Source organism: Chionomys nivalis, chromosome 14 (assembly GCF_950005125.1).
Source record: "Chionomys nivalis chromosome 14, mChiNiv1.1, whole genome shotgun sequence".
Lineage (NCBI taxonomy): Eukaryota > Metazoa > Chordata > Mammalia > Rodentia > Cricetidae > Chionomys > Chionomys nivalis.
This window is the reverse complement of record NC_080099.1, coordinates 60381263-60404380: the sequence shown is the minus strand read 5'-3', so window position 1 is coordinate 60404380 and position 23118 is coordinate 60381263. Positions and strand designations below refer to the sequence as shown.

Below are 23118 nucleotides of genomic sequence, written 5' to 3'. Positions count from 1 at the left end.
TTCTGACTAGAGAACTGGGATAGCCTCCAATGGGTCACAACAGCACCTAGAAGTGTGAGGTCACTAGAAAATGATGGGACTGATGGGAATGAGCTCCTGCCTTATAACAACTTTCAAAAGCCTCCACAGTTAGAGTGACAAGGGACAGAATAGATGCTGCACTATGAGGGCACTACAACAAGATTTGAATATGGTCTGGGGGAGCAGGAGGAAGAAGGTCTAGTGTAGCTCAAAGCAATCTCAAACTCAGTACACAGCCAAGGATTTCCTTTGTTGGAAAGGTTATTTCACAGAGAAACAAAGCACAAGTGACCCAACAAGGCAATTTCTTCTTGCAGAAAGAGCGTGCCACAACCTAACACCAGGCTAGCAAGAACGCTGGGACAGGAAGCTTTTATACTAATGCTGGTGGAGACAGTGTCTCACTCTCTTGATGGGAGCTTGACCTCACAGTCTGAGGCAATTGGTTAATAAATAATTGGTGCGGAGAAAATGAAGGGAAGGGAGAGGACATCAACCTCCCTGAGTCACCGGGTTCTGGGGTCCAGCAGGACCTGTTTATAAACAAAAGTTGACCAGGGGGGAAATATAAGATTTGCATAAAAGTTTTACAAGGTTGGGGCAGATTTGTAGAATATTGGCCTCTGGAGACCAAGTCACCTTTGACAGTCACACCTCAGCCTTCTGATCCTTCACCGAAGTGCTGGGATTACAAATTTTGTTGTTAGAAAGGAACCAAGACCACAGGTCTGCTCCAAAGTGAGCTGTCTCTAGCCTGAGTTCTTGTCTTCTGTAAGAAAACAAACCAGCACTTAGTGCTGAATGAGGAAGATTATATAGTGAAGAGGAAAAAAGGTTAAAGGAGGGAGGGCTGAAGGGAGGGAAGAAAAGAGATTGAGGGAGGAGGGGGAGCAAAACATGGAGAAAAGTAGTAAAAGAAAGAAACTGCGTATGATGGCATCTATCTATGGTCCCAGCATGGAGAGGTGGAGGCAGGAAGATTAGTTCAAAGTTGTCTTCAGCCATATAGCAAAATGTGAGGCCAACCTGGGCTACACTGTTTCAGCCATCCCTTTGGAGGGGTTAACAATATGCAAATGTGGAGTAATCATTAAGTAAATAGTCAGAGGGGATTCCCACTTTCTTTTAACAAGTTTTTATCTTATTTCTTCCACATTTAAGACCTTGGACAGAAAATAGTAAAATAAAATAAAAAGGGCTGGTCATGATGGTGCATGTCTTTAATCCCAACACTAGGGGTCAGAGGCTTGCATGGTCTATGCAGCAAGTTCCAGGACAGCCAGGAGTACAGAGAGAGAACTTATCTTAAGATCAAAAACAAACAGACGACCTTGTACTAGAAGTTAGGTGTATAAAGTTGACTGACATAGGTAACTCTTAGGTCTTGAGCAAGCCCCCCAAATGGCAGTGCTGGTGGCAACATCCTAAACAAACAAACCTGGTGAGGAGAAGGACAGGACTGTGACTGGGTAAATGGAAGCCTATACTCAGCGTTCCTCAGGAAAACCTTTATCTCCCCAACAGTCACCAACCTCAAGCAAGGGCATCCAGTTCCCATCAATCTGAAAGACCCCCCCCCCCCGCTGACTGTCCTGTAAAATTTGATGGCTTTCCAGCCAGGATGCTGTGTGCTACTTAGAGGCAGCCTGGTAGTTCGTTCCCCTAATAAACATTTCTTTCTACCCACGGAGTGGTCAAGTTTGGTGACTTCACTGCACCCTCACGTCCAATACCTAATTCAGGAGATAGACAAGGCTTATTGTTAAAATACTTTCATTTTACTTCTGAGTCTGTGTATGGATATGTGCATGTGTATGGGGAGCCCGTGCGGCCATCATATCCTTTGGAGCTAGTATTACACAGGATTATGCACAGACCATCACAGGTGCTGGGAACCAAAGGCTCCCTGATTTTACTTCTTGGAATCATGCATTTTTATTCTTTCTTAATTTCTATTGAACCTTTGATATTAACAAAATCATAATGCCTAATGTAAAATTAACTGTGGGTCACCAATATAAGAAAGATATAAATACAGAGGAAAAAAATCCATTTGCTCTTAGCTCTTTTCCTCTTGGTGGCATAATGCCATTGAGCCTTCACTTATAAAATACATTCCAAAATAAACCAGGGTGATCTCTCTTCAGCTTACTGAGTGCTGGGATGACAAATGTTTACCAAAGTTGACTCCCATTTTCTAATTTTGATCAGGTATCTTTTCCTATGACGTGATAGATGTTCTTGGTTGTCAGCTTGACTACATCTGGAACTAACACCCCAAAATGGAGGGCATATCTGTGAGGGATATTTATTTTCTAATACATCCCTTTTCTATATACATAGAAATTCAGTCTGTAAGTTCTGTTACTCTAGAGAATGCTGACTCATGCCGGGCGGTGGTGGCGCACGCCTTTAATCCCAGCACTCGGGAGGCAGAGGCAGGCGGATCTCTGGAAGTTCGAGGCCAGCCTGGTCTACGAGAGCTAGTTCTGGGACAGGCACCAAAGCTACAGAGAAACCCTGTCTCGAAAAACCAAAAAAAAAAAAAAAGAGAGAGAGAGAGAGAGAATGCTGACTCATACATTTGAGTACTGGCATGCTTGGAGGAGGTTTGTTTTTCACACTTAGCTCGAAGGATCTGCAGCTGGAACTGGGAAAGACAGTGATGCAAAGTGCAAGTCAATGAGCTTGCGGCCACCATCTCAACTGAATGAATCTGTGGGTGAATGAATATGCCAGGGTCATTTATGAAGACCTGTCTACTGGATGCTACCATGCACCACCCGGATCTGCCTACAACCGCTGTGCTCTCTCTCTCTCCCTCCCTCTCTCTCTCTCTCTCTCTCTCTCTCTCTCTCTCTCTCTCTCTCTCTCTCTCTCATTATTCAGACAGGGCATTATTATCAGGCTGCTCTCAAATGCGCAATTCTGCCTTATCTTCCTGAGCACTGAGATGACAGGAGTGAGCCATGTCCAACTCCAAGTCATCTAGCCCTGCCCACTGCCATGAGTGATGACTGCTGACAGCTCATAGCCAAATCCACTTCATGGGTTGTCCTGTCTGAATACTCAGGGGAACTCTCACCAATTTCCTCATGGGAGACAGAAATGTGAGGCAAGGGTAGGTACAAAGGCTTCATGAGTCAGTCCTGTTCCTCCCATCCCCATTGAACTGTGTGACGCCTCTGAGACAACTGTGTCATAAGGCTCAACCTCTCCCTCTGCCCAGGAAGTAGGCTTCCTTCTCTTATTCATGGGGTAGACCTCAACAGTACAGGCCAGTATTGCCTGTATCCAAATTCCTTTCTCAGAGTCTGGCCCTGGGACCTGGAAAATAAGTGTTATGATAGATGATAGATAGGTAGGTAGGTAGATAGATAGATGTAGATAGATGATAGGTGATAGATAGATAGATAGATAGATAGATGCATATATAGATAGGTAGATAGGTGATAGGTGATTGATAGATATATAGAAGATAAGAGATAGATAGATGATAGATAGATAGATGATTGATAAATATATAGAAGATAAGAGATTAGATAGATAGATAGATAGATAGATGATTGATAAATATATAGAAGATAAGAGATTAGATAGATAGATAGATAGATAGATAGATAGATAGATAGATAGATAGAAAGAAAGAAAGAAAGAAGAGAGAGAGGGAATGGATGGGTGACAGATCTCATATAGCCCAGATTAACTTCCAAGTCATAGTATAGCTAAAAGTAATTTTTAACTACTGTTTTTTTTTAATTTTATGTGTATGAATGTTTTACTTACATTTATTTCTGTGTATCATGTTTGTGCCTCATGCCTTCAGAAGTCAGAAGAGAGACTTGGTTCCCCTGAAACTGAAGTTAAAGATGGTTGTGAGCCACCATGTAGCTGGGAGTTGAATCCTGGACCTCTGGAAGAGCAGCCAGTGCTCTTAACTACTGTCTTTAGTTCATCCTTGAGCTTCTGATCCTTGAAACTCTGCCTGAGAGCTGGGGTGGCAAGTATTTTTCCACCACTCCCAGCTTATGTGGTGCTGGAGATTGAACACAGGGCCTTGTGCATTGTATACAAGCACTCTACCAGTCAAGAAATATCACAGACTCTATATATACTATTTTTCAGATATAAGGTCTCACATTGTAGCTCAGGTTGACCTGCAACTTACTGTATAGTCCAGGCTGGTCTTAAACTCATGGCAGTCATTCCTACTCCATTTCCCCAAGTGCTGAAGCCCCTCACTCAGCACCTCACCCCATGCATGGTAAGTGCCATGATTAGCCTTGTTTCGTGGACAAGACAATCAGGCACTGGAGAACTAAACACGATACCCTGGTTCACACACATGCTAAGTGTCACAGTGGGGACCCAAGCCTAGGTATTTGAAGACTTCCCATGTTCTTTGATGTAGTTGCCTTTCAAAACTTTTGGACGCTGCTTGCCCTGTTTTATTTTTTTTCTCATTTCATAGCCATGACCAGCCTGGAGCTGGGTGTGTGGACCAGGTAGGTCTCCAACTCAGAGATGCATCTGTCCTGCCTCCTGAGGCCTGAGATTAAAGGTGTGCACTGCCACACCTGACTGTTTGGTTAGTTTTTGAAATGGGCACTTCTAATTTTCCTACCTCAGCTTCTTGAGGGCAGGAATTACAGAGTTCATCAGCATGCCTGTTTTCATTCTTCCTCTGCTTTCCTCTAGGTCTTCTGTCTTTCCCTCACTATCAAACGGCTTTGTCTGCTCTTCAGTTCACAATGAAGAACGTGAATTCCATAAAGCTCTTTTTTGCATGTCACAACCAATGCAAGAGAAACATTTATCTTCCCGCCCTTCTTTTTCTCCCATCTCTGTATTTTGAAATCTTTCTACCTGAATTTTGAAATTCCTGTAGAATAAACTCAGCCTGGATGGGGTCAGGCAGCTACCTTGAGCTAGTAAACAGGAGCTCACAGGGTCAGGGGAGGTCCAGTTCAAGGCCACTTCTAGAGAAGTGGCAGCAGCTCTTGTGCTGAAAGGACAGAGTGGGTGGGGAGAACAATACAAGGAAAAGAAGTTCCCAGCAGCGTTCATACAAGCAAACAATAATGAAGGGAATCTGAGAAACCGAAAGCATTTAACAGTCATGTGAGTACTTAGGAAGTTATTCCCCTTAAACTTTGTGTTTTCAAATAGAAACTAGAGTGGAGAAGCTAACAAATTGAAACTGTAATCACAGAAACCTAAGTTTACATCTGGGATATGAGCTTATCAGCTTCATTCCTTGTGCTAGTTATCTGAGTTCATATGGGGCTGGCTGCACTGTCTGACAGCGAGAGGCAAGACCAGTTACCTATACAATATGCTCAGCATAGCAGACACCCCATAAATAATCCCGAGGGGTGGCATACAGAGACCTAAATGACCTGATACTAAGTCTGATGACCCAAATTCAATCCCCAGGATGAGCTTGGTGGAGGGAGAGAACCAACTCCTGCACACTGTCCCCTGACCTCCACAAGTGTGCTCTCCTACACACGCAATAACTAACAAAATTAATGTAAATCAAAAGTAGCTAATATTGCTGGGCAGTGGTGGCACAAGACTTTAATTCTAACATTCAGGAGGCAGAGGCAGGTGGATCTCTGTGAATACAAGGCCAGCCTTGTCTACAGAGCTAATTCCAAACAGTCAAGAATACATAGAGAAACCTTGTCTCAAAAATAAATAAATAAAATAAAATAAAATTTAAAAAAAAAGGAAGGAAGGAAGGGGAAAGGAAAGTAAAAGGTAGCTGATATTATTTGTGAATCTTCTTTAAATGGATGAAATATTTAAAAGAATTATAGACGGGCTGGGGATGAGGCTCAGGTAGGATACACAAGGCCCTGGATTTAATCCCCAACACTGCATAAATTAGGGTACGGTGGCTCTTACCTGTAAGCCAGGGGTGGTAGCAGTGAAAGCATAAAGATCAGAAAATCAACCCCAGCTTCGGTGAGTTTGAGAAGCCAACCACTGCTACGTGAGACACCTCCCACACACAATCAAAACAAACAAGCAGAAAAACTGAGAGGGACATGGTAGTGCATGCTTGCAATTCCAGGACTCTGGAAGCTTAGGCAGGCTCATTGTCACAATGGAGCTACATAGTAAGTTTCCAGTTAGACTGGAGTATGCATGAGACCTTGCCTCAAACACGGAAGTGAATAGCTTCCGTCCCCAGCACCACGATAAAATTCAAATACAGTTGACTTGTTTTGGGGGGAAACATGTCTCATGCAACCCAGTTTGGCCTCCTATAATTGGAGATGACCTTTGTTTTCCTGCAGTCACCTTCATAGTGCGGGGATAGCAGACAAGGACTGCCTGCCTGTTTCTGCCCTGTACTCTGGGGAGTGAACCCAGGGCCTCATGGTAGGCAGGCATTCTACCAAATACTACTTTAACAGCAGGCTGAAAATGGAGAGGGCTGGACATTTTTTCTGTTTTGTCTGAACCAAGTTATCAGTCACAAGTACCCAGGAGAAGCAGTCTGGCTAGGGCTCTGAGGACATCAGCTATTTTCTTTGATGGATGTATATGGTTTCTTATCTGCAGTCTGCTTTGCTGCAAGATGTTTGTATTGATTCCCTGCAGAGGAATCTGCTTGCAGATCTGACGACAGCAGAACCATTAGCAACATCCCCTCTAGAGCCTTCTGGCATTGATTTCCCTCTATCCTTCCTGAGGGAGGGGCTAAGAGCCTTGAGTAAAGGAAATGCTGAGTCTCTCCTCTCTGCCACAGCTGACTGAGAAGCACCTGCTTTTTCCATATTCATTGTGACAACACAGAGATAAGCAGGAAATGGCCACTGCCATGGCAGATAAAAAGCCATTATATATTACAGTGGCTGGCCTGTAAGTCCTGGCACTCAGGAGGCCAAGGGAAGATCACCAAGTGTCTGAGCCCTATCTGAGCCCAGCATGAGCAACTTAGTCCTGTCTACATATTAGGGGAAAAGACGTTATTCCTCAGATTGTATATGTGTTAGTAGCCTAATGGTTCTGTTTTGATAGGCATGTCGCTCTGGTAGAATGCTTGCTAGATATGTGTAAGGTTTTGGTATTTTGGGGGCTTGTTTTCACTTTGATTGCATGGTTTGGAGTTGGCTAGTTGGGTTTTAGTTGTGGAGGTCTTAAAAATTACATTTATGAAAGAGGGGGGAGGAGGGAGGGCAATTTGAAAAAGTCAGTTCTTCTAACATGTGGGACCTGGGGATTCAACTGAGGTCATCAGGCTTGGTGATAGGTGCTGGTATTTAGTTTCTATTTTGTCTTGTTTCATTTGGCTTGTTGTTGTTGGGTTTGGGGTTTTGTTATTGGTCTTTTGAGACAGGGTGTCACTATGTAGGGAACTTGTTATATAGACTAAGCTATCCCCAAACTCATAAAGATCCCCATTTGTCTGCCCCTCAAGTGTGAATGCTGAAATTAAGGTGTGTGCCACTGTGTCCAGTTTATTTCTATTCTTTTGAGGTAAAAGTTCTCAATGCATAGCTCAGGTTTGCCTCAGATTTAAGTGGCCTGGACCAAACTCAAACTTCTGATTCCCCTGCCTCAGCCTCTAAAGTTTTGGGCTTATTGACATGCGCCCTCTTCAAACCTTTGCCATTTCTTTGTGTAGTGCTGCTTGAATTCCGTAGAATGGTCTTAGATGAGGCTCAGATATAAAAATGTAATAGTACCCCGTTTGACAGGGTGCTGCTGTTTCTCTTCACCAGTCTGTTCACTGCGGCAGCACTGGCATTTCCATAGCTGCTGGCTCATATGACAGAAGGGCAGCCAGTTTGACATCAGGGTCAACAGAAGAAGAAAACAGGCTAATGCAATGCATTCAAGCTAGACAGACTAAAAAGCAATTATGGCATATTTTGATCCTGCTGGGTCTAATTACCTAATGCCTTGAAGAATTTATGGATAAATATAAGCTAGTTCTTGTCATATGACCTTTTATATACTCATATTATTGTTTTAATGAGTTTTTTATTGCTGGTGATGATGTGCTATCTTGATATTTTGCACTGAAGGGAGAAAATGCATATATTTTTGAGGGGGGCACTTCATATAGCCAAGTCTGCCCTGGAGATCACTATGTAGCCAGAGATGACCTTTAGTTTCTAGTCTTCCTTCATCTTCTGAGTACTGCCATACCTGGTTTAATGTTTTTCTTTTAATGTCCTCAAATTAAGAATATAGTTCTGCTGCGCACTGGTCTATGAATGCTCTTGCAGCAGCATCTGCTGCCTACTGTAAAGGGGGAGGGGATGACCCTTCTCAGCTTCCAAGATGCTTACACTAGCAAGTTCACACACGATGGGTGTGAGCCCATCATGGTATCTAGAGATGTAGCCTAGTCCAGGAGTTCATGGTCTATGATCGCTAGGTGGACCATGGCTCCCCACTGTGTCCGTGCTGCCCCACTCTCCTCTGATGGCCGAAGAATAATAGGACAGAAAAAAGCCAAAACCAAATAGTGTTTTGCCTTTTTTTCTTTTTCTTTTTAAGAAAGTACCTTATTTTCTGGTTTCCTTCCACACCTGAGCTTAATACAACCCGTGTTTCATATGGTACAAGCAATTTGAAATTTGAGGTGATTTTAAAAGTGACAATGTGGCTGTGGTGGCACATATCATCAGTCCAGCACTCAGAAGCAGGAGGAGCAGAAGTTCAAAACCATCCTCAGCTACAAGAAATCTGCTCTCAATGCCTCTGTCTGCCCCATCCTTGCTACTGAGTCGGTCATTGTCTCAAGGAGAGAGCTAGGGAAATGCTGTATTTTAAAAACAGCTCTTAGCTCTGTCTTTCCCAGAGGTTCCTAAAATGCATATATCATTTGCTCTTGCCAGCTTTAGGTCATTAACATTTAACTGCTGCCATGCTTTCCATGCATCTATTTCTCAGCTGCCCTATGTTTCTAATTATGGGGGCACAGACTATAAATAAAGTGCCCCACATCTATTTATACCCTTCAGTTTTCCATTTGTGAAATGGGATAATAAAGTTCATACATGCTTTTTCTGGAGATACTTGAATTACTCTGACTTTTTGTGGTGTGGGAACAACACTATGTGGATGATCCCTTATCCTGAGGCTCTGCTCTGAGATCTTAAGGCTGTGCCTTAAAGACATAAAGTTTTCCCATTTTCACTGTACTTTGTATTATTTCAGGGATTTATGAATCCAGACTTTAAATTTTAATACTGTCTTAATTAAGATTTCTATTGCTGTAATGAAACACCGTGACCGAAAATCAAGTTGGGAAGGAACGGGATTTTTGACTTACATTTCAGCATTGCTGTTCATCACTGAAGGAAGTCTGGGCAGAAACTCAAATAGAGCAGGATCTTGGAGGCAGGAGCTGATGCAGAGGCCATGGAGGGGAGCTGCTCACTAGCCTGCTTCTCTGGGCTCTCTCAGCCTGCTGTCTTACAGAACCCAGGACCACCAGCCCAGGGATAGCACCACCACTGTGGGCTAAGCCCTCCCTCGCTGATCACTAATTGAGAAATGCCTGCAAGTGGGTCTCATGGAGGCATTTCTTCAGCTGAGGCTCCTTCCTCTCTGTTGACTCTAGCTTGTATCAAGTTGACACACAAAACCAGCCAGTACAAATACATTAAAGGAAACACAGCACAGAAATAGAACACGCCCAGTCCTGTCTATATTTTCATGACATGATGAGAGGCAGAAGCACTGACTAAGCAACACACATAGGACCTTTGCTCTAGTCCAGACATAGCAATAGGTGGCTGAAGGCTTGTTTGTCAGAAGCCCTGAGTCCATCTCAGCACTGCCGAACAATGCTACCCTGTCATGTAGGGGATGCTAGGTTGTGTAAACTCTCTAGGCCCAACTATGTGGAAAGTGGGAATGAAAAAGATGCATGCTATAAACATTTTTGTGTGTGTGTGTGTGTGTGTATGTGTGTGTGTGTTAAATGTGCTTGTACTTACACGTGACAAACACAACTTAAGAAAGGAAGGGTTTGGTTTATTTGGCTCGCAGTTTTGAAAGCACAGCCTGTCCCTGTGGGGAAAGCACGGCGGCAGGGGTGAGCGGCAGCTCATCACATTGCATCCACAGTCGGGAAGCAGAGAGAGGCGAATGTGGTGCTCGTCTCACTTTCTCTTTCTTCGGCAGTCCTGGATCCCATCCGTGCTGTGCTGCCACTCACATTCAGGCTGTCTTCCCTCTTCTGTTAGCCCTTTCTGGAAGTATCCTTCACCCAGAGGAGTGTTTCTGTGGCTAGCCTACAGCCAGTCACACTCACAGCAGCAATCAGACATCATGTACAGCTTAATTTTTATAATACAGACATACACATGCTTATATATGAATTATAATAATATTTACATGGCCTATGTAGTCAACTTAACTAGTATTAGTGTACTCATTTGTTGTTGATATTTGAGACAGAGTTTCCACTTATAGCTAGCCTTGAATTCACTATGGAGTCCAGGCTAACCTCAAATTCATGCTCCTTTTGCCTTGCTGGGATTATAGGTGTTTGCTACTACGTTCAGCACTGGTTTGTATTTTCATTGTTGCCTGCCATTTCTTAAGGTGTAGAATATAGACAGCATTTAATACAGAGTAATAAGGTATGAGAGTAGGCAATGGCCAAAGGGATCCCAGTCTTGCCAGCTAACTGAAAGAAGCCTTCTAACTTGAGGCAGATTTATATACACATGTAGGACATACCTACAAAAAGATAGCTTCACTTACCCAGGTGAAAGATAAGATTTACCTAAGTTACATTCATATATTGCTAGTACAAGATACAACCACAGCTCATACACAGACACACAGACACACCCTAACACACTGGTAGAGGCCAGAGGACACTTTCTGAAGTCAGTTCTCTTCTTCCACCATGCGGATCCTGGAGATGAACCCAGATTGTTAGGTGTGGCAGCAAGCCCCTTTACCTGCTGAGCCACCTTGCCCACCAACATTTCCTCTTTTTTGAAGTGGACACCTGAAGCACTGACATCCTTTTGTGACATAGGACAAGTGTACATGGTAGGCAAATATCAAGTAGGAAATTGTTTATGTCGTGTGAGGCCATCTGGCAAAATCATAAAAGCTCTTGCGTGTGGTGAGTCATGGACTAATAGATAGTGTTGCTTTTAGGTTTCTGTGGTGTTGCTATTTTTGTTTTTAAGACAGGGTCTCTCTATGTAGCCCTAACTGTCCTGAAGCTCCATATGTAGACGAGTTTGGATTTGAACTCATGGAGATAATCTTGCCTTTGCCTCTCAGGTGCTGGATTAAAGAGTGTACCACCACACCCAGCTATGCCTTATTATTTCCAAGTATTGGCCCATTTACAAGGGAGGGATAACATTGGCTCTGAGCAGTTCTGGATCTGCTGCTTTTCTCAACCCTGATGCAAAATATATGACAGAAGCCACGTAATGGAGCAAAGACTCAGTTAGGCTCAGAACTTCAGTCCCTCGTGAGAGAAGGCATGGCACGGTGGCTCATGGCACTAGGAACATGTACTGAATTTCCTCACATGGTGACAGACCAGGCAACAGAAAACAAGACAGCAAGCAGGGCCAGGATAAACCCCTTAAACACCCACCCTGGTACCCAAGACTCACGTCTTAAAGGTTCCTCTACCCCTCAAAACTGTGTTACCAGCTAAGTGTTCATGTTCGTGGTGCTGGAGATGGAACCCAGGGCTTGCTCATGCTGAGCAAGTTTTACCTCTGAACTGCACTCCTGGCCCAAAGACTTCATTTGTATTTCAGATGTGTCCATCTGAAACGTTGAAATAGGCAGAGTGAATGCTTTTGCCCAACTGGGAATTAGTTTACTTCTTGGGAAATGGGAGAATTGGATCAGGTGCTCCTTTGGACCTTTTCCATTCTGTACCTGTTGTGATTTCATGCTAATTGAAGTAGAACACCCCAAATGTGAAAGAAATTCAGGCCCGGGAGTTACCCAGGAAGAATTTCCCACTGACACCTGCATAGTCTTCTGTGAGTCATCACTAAAGTAAAACAGCTGATTTTGAGGGTATGTTGTACTGGGACTACCTACAGCAGATGAAGAATTCATTGGTCGGAATGGCATGGAGATACCTGCCTACCATGCACGCACCATCTCATACTTAGCAACTAAAGATGGTAAGATTGGCTAGCAGAAAAACGAAGGGCAACACTTAAGTCTGAAAAACCAGTGATCCAAATTAAGGTAGAAAATCCAGGTCCTTGGTTGATTTACCTGGATGAACACACAAGTCCTTTGGTAGAATGGCATTTGGGATGATGTCCTTCTTGCTTTGAGAAGAGCGCAATGGGGCCAGCGAGATAGTTAAGTGGGAAAGGAGTTTGCTGCCAGTCGAAGTGGAAAGAGAGAACCGACTCCCACGAGTTGTTCTCTGACCTCCACATGCACACCATGGCGCATGAGCACCTCTCCCCTGACAAATAGACATTTAAAAAATAAACAACTGTAAAAGTAACTAATAATAATAATAAATCAAACTCTGAAGACAGCTTAGTACAGGGCATATGGCTAGCATGTGTGGCCCTCGTTTCCATCCCCGAGTATTGCCTAAAGAAGAAAATGATTTTTCATTTTATCATTGTGAAGGTGCTATATACTGCTCAAGATCACATCTCAGATGCTTCAGTCATTATTATGCCCAGGAGGACTTACAGGTGAGAATTTACTAAGTAATTACCATAGCCTGTAGATGCCCATGTTTCAGGGCCTGAGTGACTAGCCAGCATGAAGTCACCCAGTGGTGTCAGAATAAAAGCAAGCACCTCTCCACCACCTGACAGGTCTGCTATTGCCGCAGTGACTTACAGAGGCTGCTGCGGGGGAAGCCACTGAACAGCTCCTCAAGGAATGGTCTACTGAGCCCCACATGCTAGCCAGCTGGGGACTTTAAGGATTTTGTCTGGTTGGTTGTCTGGTTTGGTTTCGTTTTAGTTTTGATTTGCTAGTGTTTCCTTTACCTTTCTGAGGTCTTTCTGTGTACCCCAAGCTGGCCTCATCATATACTCAGTGATATTCCTGTGTTTGCTTCCTGAGGGCACCACCACACCCAGCTAAAGTGTAGCTTTCATAACTCACCCAGACACTGAAATTTGATATCTTGGCATTGAACAGTTTCAACAGGCTTCCAGGTGAGTCTGATGCAAGACACTTTGAGGACAGAATGACTTGACAAAACTGTCTGTGTGGCCATGCCACTGACTTGCTCAATTGATTCTATAAAGCCAACTGGAAATACCGAACCAGGGCCACTTTCATGTTCACACCTCCTGGTCTCTAGTTTCCTCTGTGATGGGTGCTGTGTGCTGAAATTCTAGCAGCAGGGATCTGAATGCAGCTTTCTGAACCAGAGCTTGGGGCTTCCTGCCCCCTTGTCTCTGCCTACCACATTATAGTCATCCCCGTCTGTCTGGAGTGCTTTGATTTTCCTTCATTTGAATTGAGAATATCTTCTCTCCTCACATCTTCCTCCTCCTCCTCTTCCTAGAAGACTCACTGTATAGCCCTGGTTGTCCTGAAACTCCCTGTGTAGACAGGCCTCTATTCCGAGAGAATTTCCTACTTCTGTCCCCTGAGTGCTGAGACTAAGTGTGCTCCATCATGACTAACCATGAAATGCTGTTTTCTATTTTGATCTTTTCTTCCTTTTTTATTTTCTATTTTTCTTTTTGAGACAGGGTTTGTCTATGTAACCCTATTTGTTCTGGAACTTGGTATATAGACAAGGCTATCCTCAAACATACAGAAATCCACCTGCCTCTGCCTACAAAGTGCTGGGGTTAAATGCCTTCAATACCATGCTGGAATTTGTAATTTTTTAAGATAGGCCTAGAGGTGTGTCATGCAGGCAGGCCTCAAATTTGCTACATAGCTGAGAAAGACCTTGAATTTTTGATCCTCCTGCCTCCACCTCCCCAAGCTGGGATTACAGGTGTGCACTGCCACATTCAGTTTCTGCTGTGCCAGAGATGGAACTCAGAGTTCCCTGTAGCTCTACCAACTGAGCCACATCCCTAAAAAGAACATATTTCCAGAGTGTTCTTTCTTGTGCTCACCTTCCTTTTACACTCTGGGTGATGTCAGTATTCTCATTCATTTCATAGATTCTGGTCACTGATGATATACTGTATTATGAAGATTTTCTTTAATTTTTGGGGAGGGTGCTGTTTCGAGACAGGGTTTCTCTGTATTCCCGGCTGTAGACCAGGCTGGCCACTATCTTACAGAGATCTACCTCCTGAGTGCTGGAACTAAAGGTGTGTATCACCACCCAGCTAAGATGTTATTCTCTTAGGCAGCTTATCTATCAGAAATGAAAGCCTTGAGGACAGGAAAGAGCTGTCAACTCTGGTGTGAACCACAGGATTAACTGAATAGATTATGCAAGAGAAAAAGGAAGCGTTGGTAAAATGTGGGCTGCAAAGGCAGGAGATGGAGAGGAAGTGCATCGGCTATGAGGGAGGTGCTGGAAAGCTGGGGACTCTGTGGAAGGGGGCAACACTCCAAAGTCACTGTGTGTCACCGAAACGTACATAGACACACACTGCATGGCCTTTACCACCGCAGTCCACAGTAACCAGCCAAAAGTGTCTTAAATTCAGAGGTGAAGCAAAGAATCCACCCAAAGAGGAGGGCAGTGAAGGGGAAGAGGCACTCAGTGGCCAAAACCAGTAGCTGCCCACTCCTTAGTTTGCCCTAGTTTCCTTCTTGTTGCTGTGAGAAAACATTCTAACCAAAACAACCTATGGGAGGGAAAAATTTATTAGGCTTCACCTCCAGGTCACAGTCCATTATTGAGGGAAGTCAGGGAAGGAACTGAAGACAGGAGCCTGAAGCAGGAAACATGGGGACCGCTGTTTTCTGGCTCACTTCCAGGCTCATGCATAGGTCACTTTCTGATATAGCCCAGGACCACCTGCTGGGAGGGAGTTGCTGCCTGCCAGGGGCTGTGCTCTCCTACATCAATAAACAACCAAGACAACTTCTCATTGTCACACACAAGCCCAGATACCAGACTGATAAAGACAATCCCTCAGTTACTTTCTATACGGGGAAATGTTGGCAGCTAATGCTAACTAACTCACAGAACACTCCTTATCCTGCCCCAGAGACTAGTGATATATTTGACACAAAGCAGGCTCCCTCATTAAATGCTTGCAGAATGGGCAAAGCCAGAGACAGAGCATAGCTTAACTCCACCTGGTAGGCTTCACTGGTCATGGCATCCATTGACTTCTAACCAAAATTCTACCTGCGAAGATTGTGTATCACTGTTGTAATAGTGGCATGGCTGTTCTGGGATTAACCAGCTGATTTTTGATTGGATTTCAGGCCTGGTCTAAAGGAGAGAACACATAACTTGTGTTATGCCTGTGTCACGGGATCCCCAAACAAGACCACAACAGAACTGGTATTGGATGCAAATACACTGGGACTTATTGATTACAAGTTAGCTACCTCAGACTGTAATCCAACACACCGCCACAGCAGATGGGGGAGAAGGGGCCTCAAGGCTTCAAGGTAAGGGGATTTTAGAGGGGAAAACCACAGTTAGGGTGGCACAAGCCTTGACGTTTCAGGATTGGGTAAAAGTTTACAAATTCGTTGGTTGGGGTCTAGGGGAATTTCAAAACAGAGGGTTAATCAGATACCTACCTGGTGGGTCACTTTGACCAGGGCTGGCACAGTTTCTTGGGAATATTTATGACTTTGCTGGGCTGCATTCACCTCCTTAGTAGGTCCTAAAATGGAGTTCTTTCTTAAAATGGAGTTTGTTCTGCTCCTTCACTTGATAGTGTAAACCTATTCATTAGCCTATGGCTAGGCCAGGCATGTTGGTTATGCTGTGGAATATTCCTTTACACTGTTTGAATATATGTTGCTGTGATTGGTTTAATAAAGACACTGACTGGCCAATAGATGAACAGAATAATGTTAGGCAGGAGAGCCAGACTAGGAGAATATAGGGAGGAAGAAGGGCAGAGTATGGAGTTGCCAGCCAGACACAAAAGGAACAGGATATAATAATAAAGGTACCGCCACGTGGCAGAGTGTAAATAAGGAATATGGGCTAACTTAAATGTAAAAGCTAGTTAGTAATAAGCCTAAGCTATTGGCCAAGCATTTATGAATAATATAAGTCTCTGTGTGTTTATTTGAGAGTGGCTGCCTACATTGGTGTTTTCCTTTAATTCCAGTATTCAGGAGGAAGAGGCAGGTAGATCTCTGGGAATTCAAGGCCAGTCTAAGCTCCAGGCCAGCTAGGGCTACATTATAAGACCCATTTTCAAAACAACCAAAACTAAAAACTAAGCAAACAAACAAACAAACAAAAACAACAACAACAAAAAAAACCTAAGCAAAAAATTTAAAGTGTCAGCTGGGCATGGTGGTATATGCCTTTGATTCCAGCAAAGGCAGATGCAGGCAGCTCCTTGAGTCTGAGGCCAGCATGGTCTACAAAACAAGTTTCAGGACAGCCAAACTATCCAAAGAGACCCTGTCTTGAAAAGAAAGAAAAAAATAAAATTAAAAGTCTCAAAAACAAATGGAAAACATAAAGACTGGAAGAAACTGGATGAAGACCAGAAATTTTAATACATTACATATTTTGTAGTATTATCTATAGTCCACAGCATACTGTGTATTTGTCCATGCAATTGCATTTAACATATAACTCTCTAACCTATGTTTCCCTCCCTTCTCAGCCTCCCACGCGCTGTTACTACAGGCGTGCCCACCACAGGCAGGTACGGGCTTTAGTTTATTCTTCACTTTTTTTCATTTACATCAGTACTGGGGACCAAACGCAGACCTCATCCAGTCTAGACAAGCACGCCACCACTAAACTACATCTAAAACGATGGTGTTCTCTTGAGATGGACTCATTCCATAGCCCTGAATGTTCTGGAATTCACTGTGTAGCTCAGGCTGCCCTGAAACTTTGAATAATCCTCTTTCCTGAGTGTCCTACGTGCTGAAATTAAAGGCATAAGCCACGATGTCTGTTTGGCTTTTTTGTGTTTTTGAAACACAGCCGTGTTCAAATGCAGCCCAGGCTGGCCTCGAACTCACAGCTGCCAGACTGTTGGCTTTGTATTTGTTAAGTCACCAAGTGGCACTCTCTGGAGAGGAAACTTTCCACTGCCCCTGGCTATCATCTCACCCTGATTGAAGTATTGAGTCAATCACCGAAATGGTCATAGGTCGGCTCTGAGGCTTATTAAGATACCAGCTTGGAGGCCAGATAGAGTCATCCCGTCTCCAGTGGGTGTTCTCAAACTGTACTTTGCAGAACTCTTAGTGCGGTCGCCGGGTGGAAGGTTCAGGTTTCACTCTCCAGGGACCTCGAGCCTCTGCAGCGCCTGGTCGCTCGCGGAAGAGCGTTTGCAAGCGGCAGCCGCGCGCTCCGCTTGCGCTCCACCGAGAGGCCCCGCGACGCTGCTGGCCGAGCCAGGAGGCGGCGATCCTGGCTGGGCCGGGACTTCCTTCCTCCAGGGAGGGACAACTGACCCCCCCCACACACACCCCGCCCGCAGCCCGCACCGAGCTCCTGGCAGCCTGCGGTGCTAGCACGCAGCGATGGGCTCCCTGCTGAGCAGCGACAGCTCCAAGTCCGCGCCCGCCTCCGCCGCCCCGCGGTCCCTGGAGCGCAGCCGAGATCCCGAGCTGCCCATCACCTCCTTCGACTGCTCAGTGTGCCTGGAGGTGCTACATCAGCCGGTCCGAACCCGCTGTGGCCACGTGTGAGTGTTCGGGAGCTTGAGTGGTGCGCCCACCCAGCGGGGAAGTATGCGGGAGGCGGAGCGGGGCGAGGTGGGGGAGCGGAGGGGCACAAAGTGGGTGGAAGTAGAAGCAGCGACTATTGGGGAAACTGACACAGGGCTGGTTAGGAGCGCACTTACACAAGGATTGCAAGAGCAATCTCATGGGGCTGTAGGGCAGGGGGCTTCCACCATGAACAGGTCCCCCTGATTTTGAGTGAATTCGGGTGTGCTTCCTACTCTCCTGAGAACCTGGGTGGGTTTTGTTTTGCTGGAGCTTTGTACATGTTCCAGAACCTCCAGAAGCTTATCTCTTATGCTGTAGAGGATCAGTACGAACTCTTTCAATTCCCACCCCACGCCCTTTTCCCAATACACACAGACGCCGACCCCCTCGAAGGTGGAAGGTCGTAGGTCGTTAATATGACCTTCATATTGCCAAAGGTCTCTCGGACTTTTGCTCCTCGCCAGTATATTCACTCATTTAAAATTCAGCTGCAAAGTGACTGGATACTGTGTGCTACCTGCCAGAGGCACCGGCTCCTCCCAGAACTGAAAGTATAGACCGAACTGAAAGTATAGAGCGTGTTCTTCAAAATCTTGTGTCATGTCGTGAAAACTCACTACTGTTGCAAAGCAGTGGTAGTTTCTAAGGCTTTAAAAATGAAGCCCCAACCCTAATGGGTATGCTCTCAGGGGATGTTCGAATAAACCAGGCCTTCGATGTGTGAATTTGTGGTAGCCATTTGTTAGGCAGTTTTTTTCGTGGTAATGTGGGTCTGAGTTGTGTGTGCATCATAGGTCGAAATTAAAGCCCACAACACCGTCAACTCTACAAAACTAACTACACTGAGATAAAGCAACAGAACAAAAACAGTGTTTGCTGGTGTGGATGTTCAGCTGATCAACAAAAACAAACCAAATCCTGTATATTAAAAATGCATGTGCACGACCGTGCTTTTTAATAGCACTTGAGTGAGGCTTGACAAATACGGAGAGCCAGGAAGCCCAGGTGCCCACCGTGAGCCAGGGAGAAGTATGTGCCAGTCACACAGTGTTTAAATCAAGAGTGCTCTGGGCTCTACTTTGTGGTTTATTCTCAGGACCTATTTTTTTTTCCAGCTTTGTACTTTAAACTAAAGGCTTACATTTTAAACGTCTTTTCCAATTAGTGATGTTTCCTAGCTTTCTCAACATAGCTCTTTGACATACCATCCAAAGGCCAAGTGGACGGTTTAAGAGCCAAGGTTCTGTTGTGTAATGTCATGAAAGGTGCTATTAGGTCAGAACAATAGCCTAAAGAGAACTAGATTTTTTAAAGACCTATTTATTTTCCTTTGGGAGGCTCAGAGGTGAGTTTGGGTCTCATGTAGAATAGTCTAGCTTCAGACTTACTAAGTAGCTGAGGATGTGAGGATAACCTTGAACTTTTTTGGTTTTTGTTTTGTTTTGAGAATCTATTTAGCCTTTGCTGGCCTTGATATCACTTCTGTAGATCAGGCCGATCTCTAACTCAGAGATCTGATGACCTCTGCCTCCTGGGTGCTACCACACTCACCCAGCCTTGGCCTTGAACCTCCTGTGTCCACTGGCCAACTGCTGGGACCACTGACCTGCATACACCGCATGCCCAGTTTGTATCAGGCTGGGGATCCTTGCATGGCAAGAAAGCTCCCTGCCTGCTAGCTCCTCCTTTTCCACTGTGTGTGTGTGTGTGTGTGTGTGTGTGTGTGTGTAATTCAGGGACCTGTAGATCACTAAGCGAGTGTTCTGTCCTTGAGCTAGATCCCCACAGTTTTAGCTTAAACTTTATTAAAGCTTTGCAGTTGAACCAAAGATGTGTAATAGTGTTGAAAACCCCTTCTGCAGTACTGAAGGGCAGCGTGGCTGCTGTAATCAGATGACCCCAGACTGTTTTCAAGGGTTGGACTTTAAACACAATAATTTATTTGTTTCTACCAAAGGGTAATATAAACTTACAAAATGTTACATTTATTTTTGTTTCATCTTTTTTTCTTTGTTAAAGTGAATAGGAAACTGGCCCCTGGAAAAATAGTTGTAAAGTAGCATAACAAGGGCTGGATGAATTGTCTTCCCTCCCTTCGCTGTTCTTTGTTTGGACAAATCTATGCCCATTGTTCTGGCTGGGGCAGAATTTCCATGTCCTTCCTTTTGGCCAACTTGGGCCCCTTCCATTTTATAAATGTTAACCCAAGGCCTTCTACACTGGAGACTGTTGTTAGCACCAATTGCACATTCTAAATGAATTCCTCTTTTCTGCCCAACTTCGGTTGGAAAATGAGAAAATCGCAAGTGAAGCCCTTTGTTTTTGATGCCCGTATTGAGGTTAGATTTCTAACAGGGCTGGCTTTGTTGATTTTAGTTCATAAATCTATGACAAGTCAAATACGCATAGTGACAGCAGTTCTCTGCATGAATGTATAGATGATCCTTTACGAACACAATTGTACCACAGCTGAGCGTGATTGAAAGTGGGGTTGAAATCAGCACAGCCGAGAACCATCTTGTGACCAAGTGGCTGGATCTCAGAATCTCAGTCTCTTCCTTTTAAAATGGTGAGAAATGTGATTTTGTGGGCATGTGAAACGTAGAGAAGCCTGTAAGAAGGGCTGAGAGCTGGAAGTGTGGATGCAGCGGTAGAGTGCTTGCATAGCACAAGCCAAGCCCTGCACTGGATCCCAGTGTCCCACATGCAAAAGGTTCAAAACGCGGTTTCTGCTTGTTTCAGTCGTTTTATAAGCAGCGCATCCATACATAGGTATGATCACCATCATCTTTATTTTGACACAGAGTCCCAGGTAGTCCTGAACTCACTATGTAGTCAAGGATGACTGTCCATTTTTAGTCATTAAATTTCTCTCGTTTTTTTCTTTTTTCTTTCTTTCTTTTCTTCTTTTCTTTTTTCTTTCTTTCTTTCTTTTCTTTTTTTTTTTTTTTGAGACAGGGTCTGACTTTGTAAAAGCAAGCTGGTCCTGAATTCAGAGATCTTCCTGCCTTTACCTCCTGAATGCTGTGATTAAAAGTGTGTACCACTGTGACTAGCAAGCCCTGTTTCTCTCATCTTCGTAGCTGAGATTACAGGTATGCTACACAAACGGTGCTACGTATCAAATTCAGGTCTGTGTCCACTAGGCAGGCTGGCAGGCCCTCTACCAAGTGACCTTTCCCCAGGCCTGTTTGTTTCTTTAATGGAACTTCTGGGTTTTCAGCTAATTCATTTATTTGAGTGAGGTGATGCGTGCTTCCCAGGATATGGGGAGCGGGGCAAGAGAACAGCTCTCAACAGTTGGCTCTCCTTCCACCTGGTATGTCTTCGCGATTGCCCTCTAGCCGGCAGGTATGGTGGTAGGTGCCTTTACCCCTTACGCAGTCTTGCTAGGGTCTTGTTTGAGACATGGTCTCATTACCTCAGGCTGGCATTAAACTCACTTTAGAAGCAAGGATGACCTTGAACTTCTGATCTTCATGCCTCTCTCTCCCCTTCTACTTTGTGGGTTCTGGGGATTAAACTAACAAATGCCTTTCTTCTCAGAGCCATCTTAATGGCCCAATGTTTTATACTTCGGACAATTTCTACACCTGTAGGACTCAGTCTCTCTCTCTTTCTGAAACAAGATCTCATTCTATATCCCAGACTGGCCTGGAATTCACTGTGTAGATCAAGGCTTTTCTTGAACTCACACAGATCCACCTGCCTCTGCCTTCCAAGTGCTGGGATTAAAGGTGTGCACCACATGTCTGACATCCAGTATTTTATATTTTATATTAATTATCCATATCACAAAAATAGTTTTAAAGCCGGGTGGTGGTGGCGCACACCTTCAATCCCAGCACTTGGGGAGGCAGAGGTAGGCAGCTCTCTGTGAGTTCGAGGTCAGCCTGGTCTACAAGAACTAGTTCCAGGACAGGCACCAAAGCTACAAAGAAACCTTGTCTCGAGAAAAAAATAATAATAATAGTTTTTAAAATGGAGTAGGATAAAAGGATTTTTTACTTTTGCTTTAATATTGTCAGAGGACTAGGGAAAGGGGGAATTACTGAATAGAAACTGTGAACTGAACTAAAAAGGAACCAGATTTACAGTTAGAGAGAAAAATCAAAGATGTGGGGCAGTTGTTCCTTGGTAAAGCACTTGTCTGGCATGCAAGGCCCAGGCTCAGTGACCAGCACCAGCGAAATCAACTGTTGTGAGCGCTCTAACACTGATGAGTGACGTGCCTGCCCAGGGGCTGTGGATACACATTAGCTCTTTGTTGTTACTATGCTAAGACACTGTGACCAAGGCAACCTATAAAAGAAGGAATTTCTTATAGTTCCATGATGGCAGAGTGGAGGCGTGGCAGCTGGAAACTGAGAGCTTACCTCTTGGAACACAAACAGGAAGTAGGAAGAATGAGCTCAGTCTTTAAATTCTCAAAGCCTGCCTCAGGTGGATCCTTCCTCCAACAAGGCTGCGATCCCCCAACCTTCCCAAATATCACCACCAGCGAGGGACCAAATGTCTACATGCTCAGAACTAGAAGGGACCTCTTCAGACCAGCACAGGGTATATTGCAGTGGCAGGGTTCTTGCCTGGTATGCACAAGGTTTGGGATTCAATCCCTTAGTTTCACACACTCAAATAGAAACAGCCGAATAATTAGTTTTCCAGTTGGGTATGGAAGACAAAGGAGAAAGATGTTAGAGACAATTCCTAGGATTTAATGGACTCATGAAAGAGCCTTGTATTGTTCAGGGTTCTCTAGAGTCACAGAATTTATAGAATGAACTCTCTCTATATATATAGAAAGGGGATTTATTAGAATGGCTTACAGGCTGCCGTTCAGCTAATCCAACAATGGCTGGCTGTGAATGGAAGGTCCAAGAATCCAGTAGTTGCTCAGTCCACAAGGCTGGAAGTCTCAGCTGGTCTCCAGTCTACCCTAAAATCCTGAAGAAGTCAGCTATAATGCCAGTGAGGGAATGGACTGCTAGCAAGGCAAGGGCAAGCAGGCAAAGAGCAAAAGCTTTGGTCTCCCATGTCCTCAGCAGGTATGGCCCAGATCAAAATCAGATGCATTTTCCTGCCACAAGATCTGGATCAGAGTGTATCTACCTATTTCAAATTAAGAAAAATGAAATCCCTCATAGGTGTGCCCTCCATTTTGGGGTTTTGGTTAATTCCAGATGTAGTCAATTTGACAACCTAGAATAGCCACCACAGGCCTACTGAGCATTTAACAATCTGGTAAAGAGAATTTAAAATGCAATTGCTTATAGCTGGTTCTGGTGGGGCATGCTTGTA

At 44.5% G+C, this 23118-nt stretch overlaps 1 protein-coding gene across 4 annotated transcripts in view; it reads left to right on the top strand.

The window, feature by feature from the left end:
* Positions 1-23118, top strand: part of Rnf125 (ring finger protein 125) — an 82158-nt gene that overhangs the window by 39666 nt on the left and 19374 nt on the right. The window contains exons 3-4 of one of the 4 annotated variants that reach the window (XM_057788784.1): positions 15382-15570; positions 16758-16799. The exons of 1 other annotated variant lie outside the window; for it this stretch is intronic. Coding sequence is in view for 1 of the 3 variants with exons in the window: in XM_057788783.1 (XP_057644766.1) it covers positions 17632-17795 (164 nt within the window). In the remaining 2 variants the exon portion in view is untranslated. Of the gene's footprint in view, positions 1-15381; positions 15571-16757; positions 16800-17185; positions 17796-23118 lie in introns of those variants that run through there. 2 more of the 4 variants (XM_057788786.1, XM_057788783.1) reach the window with 2 other exon arrangements.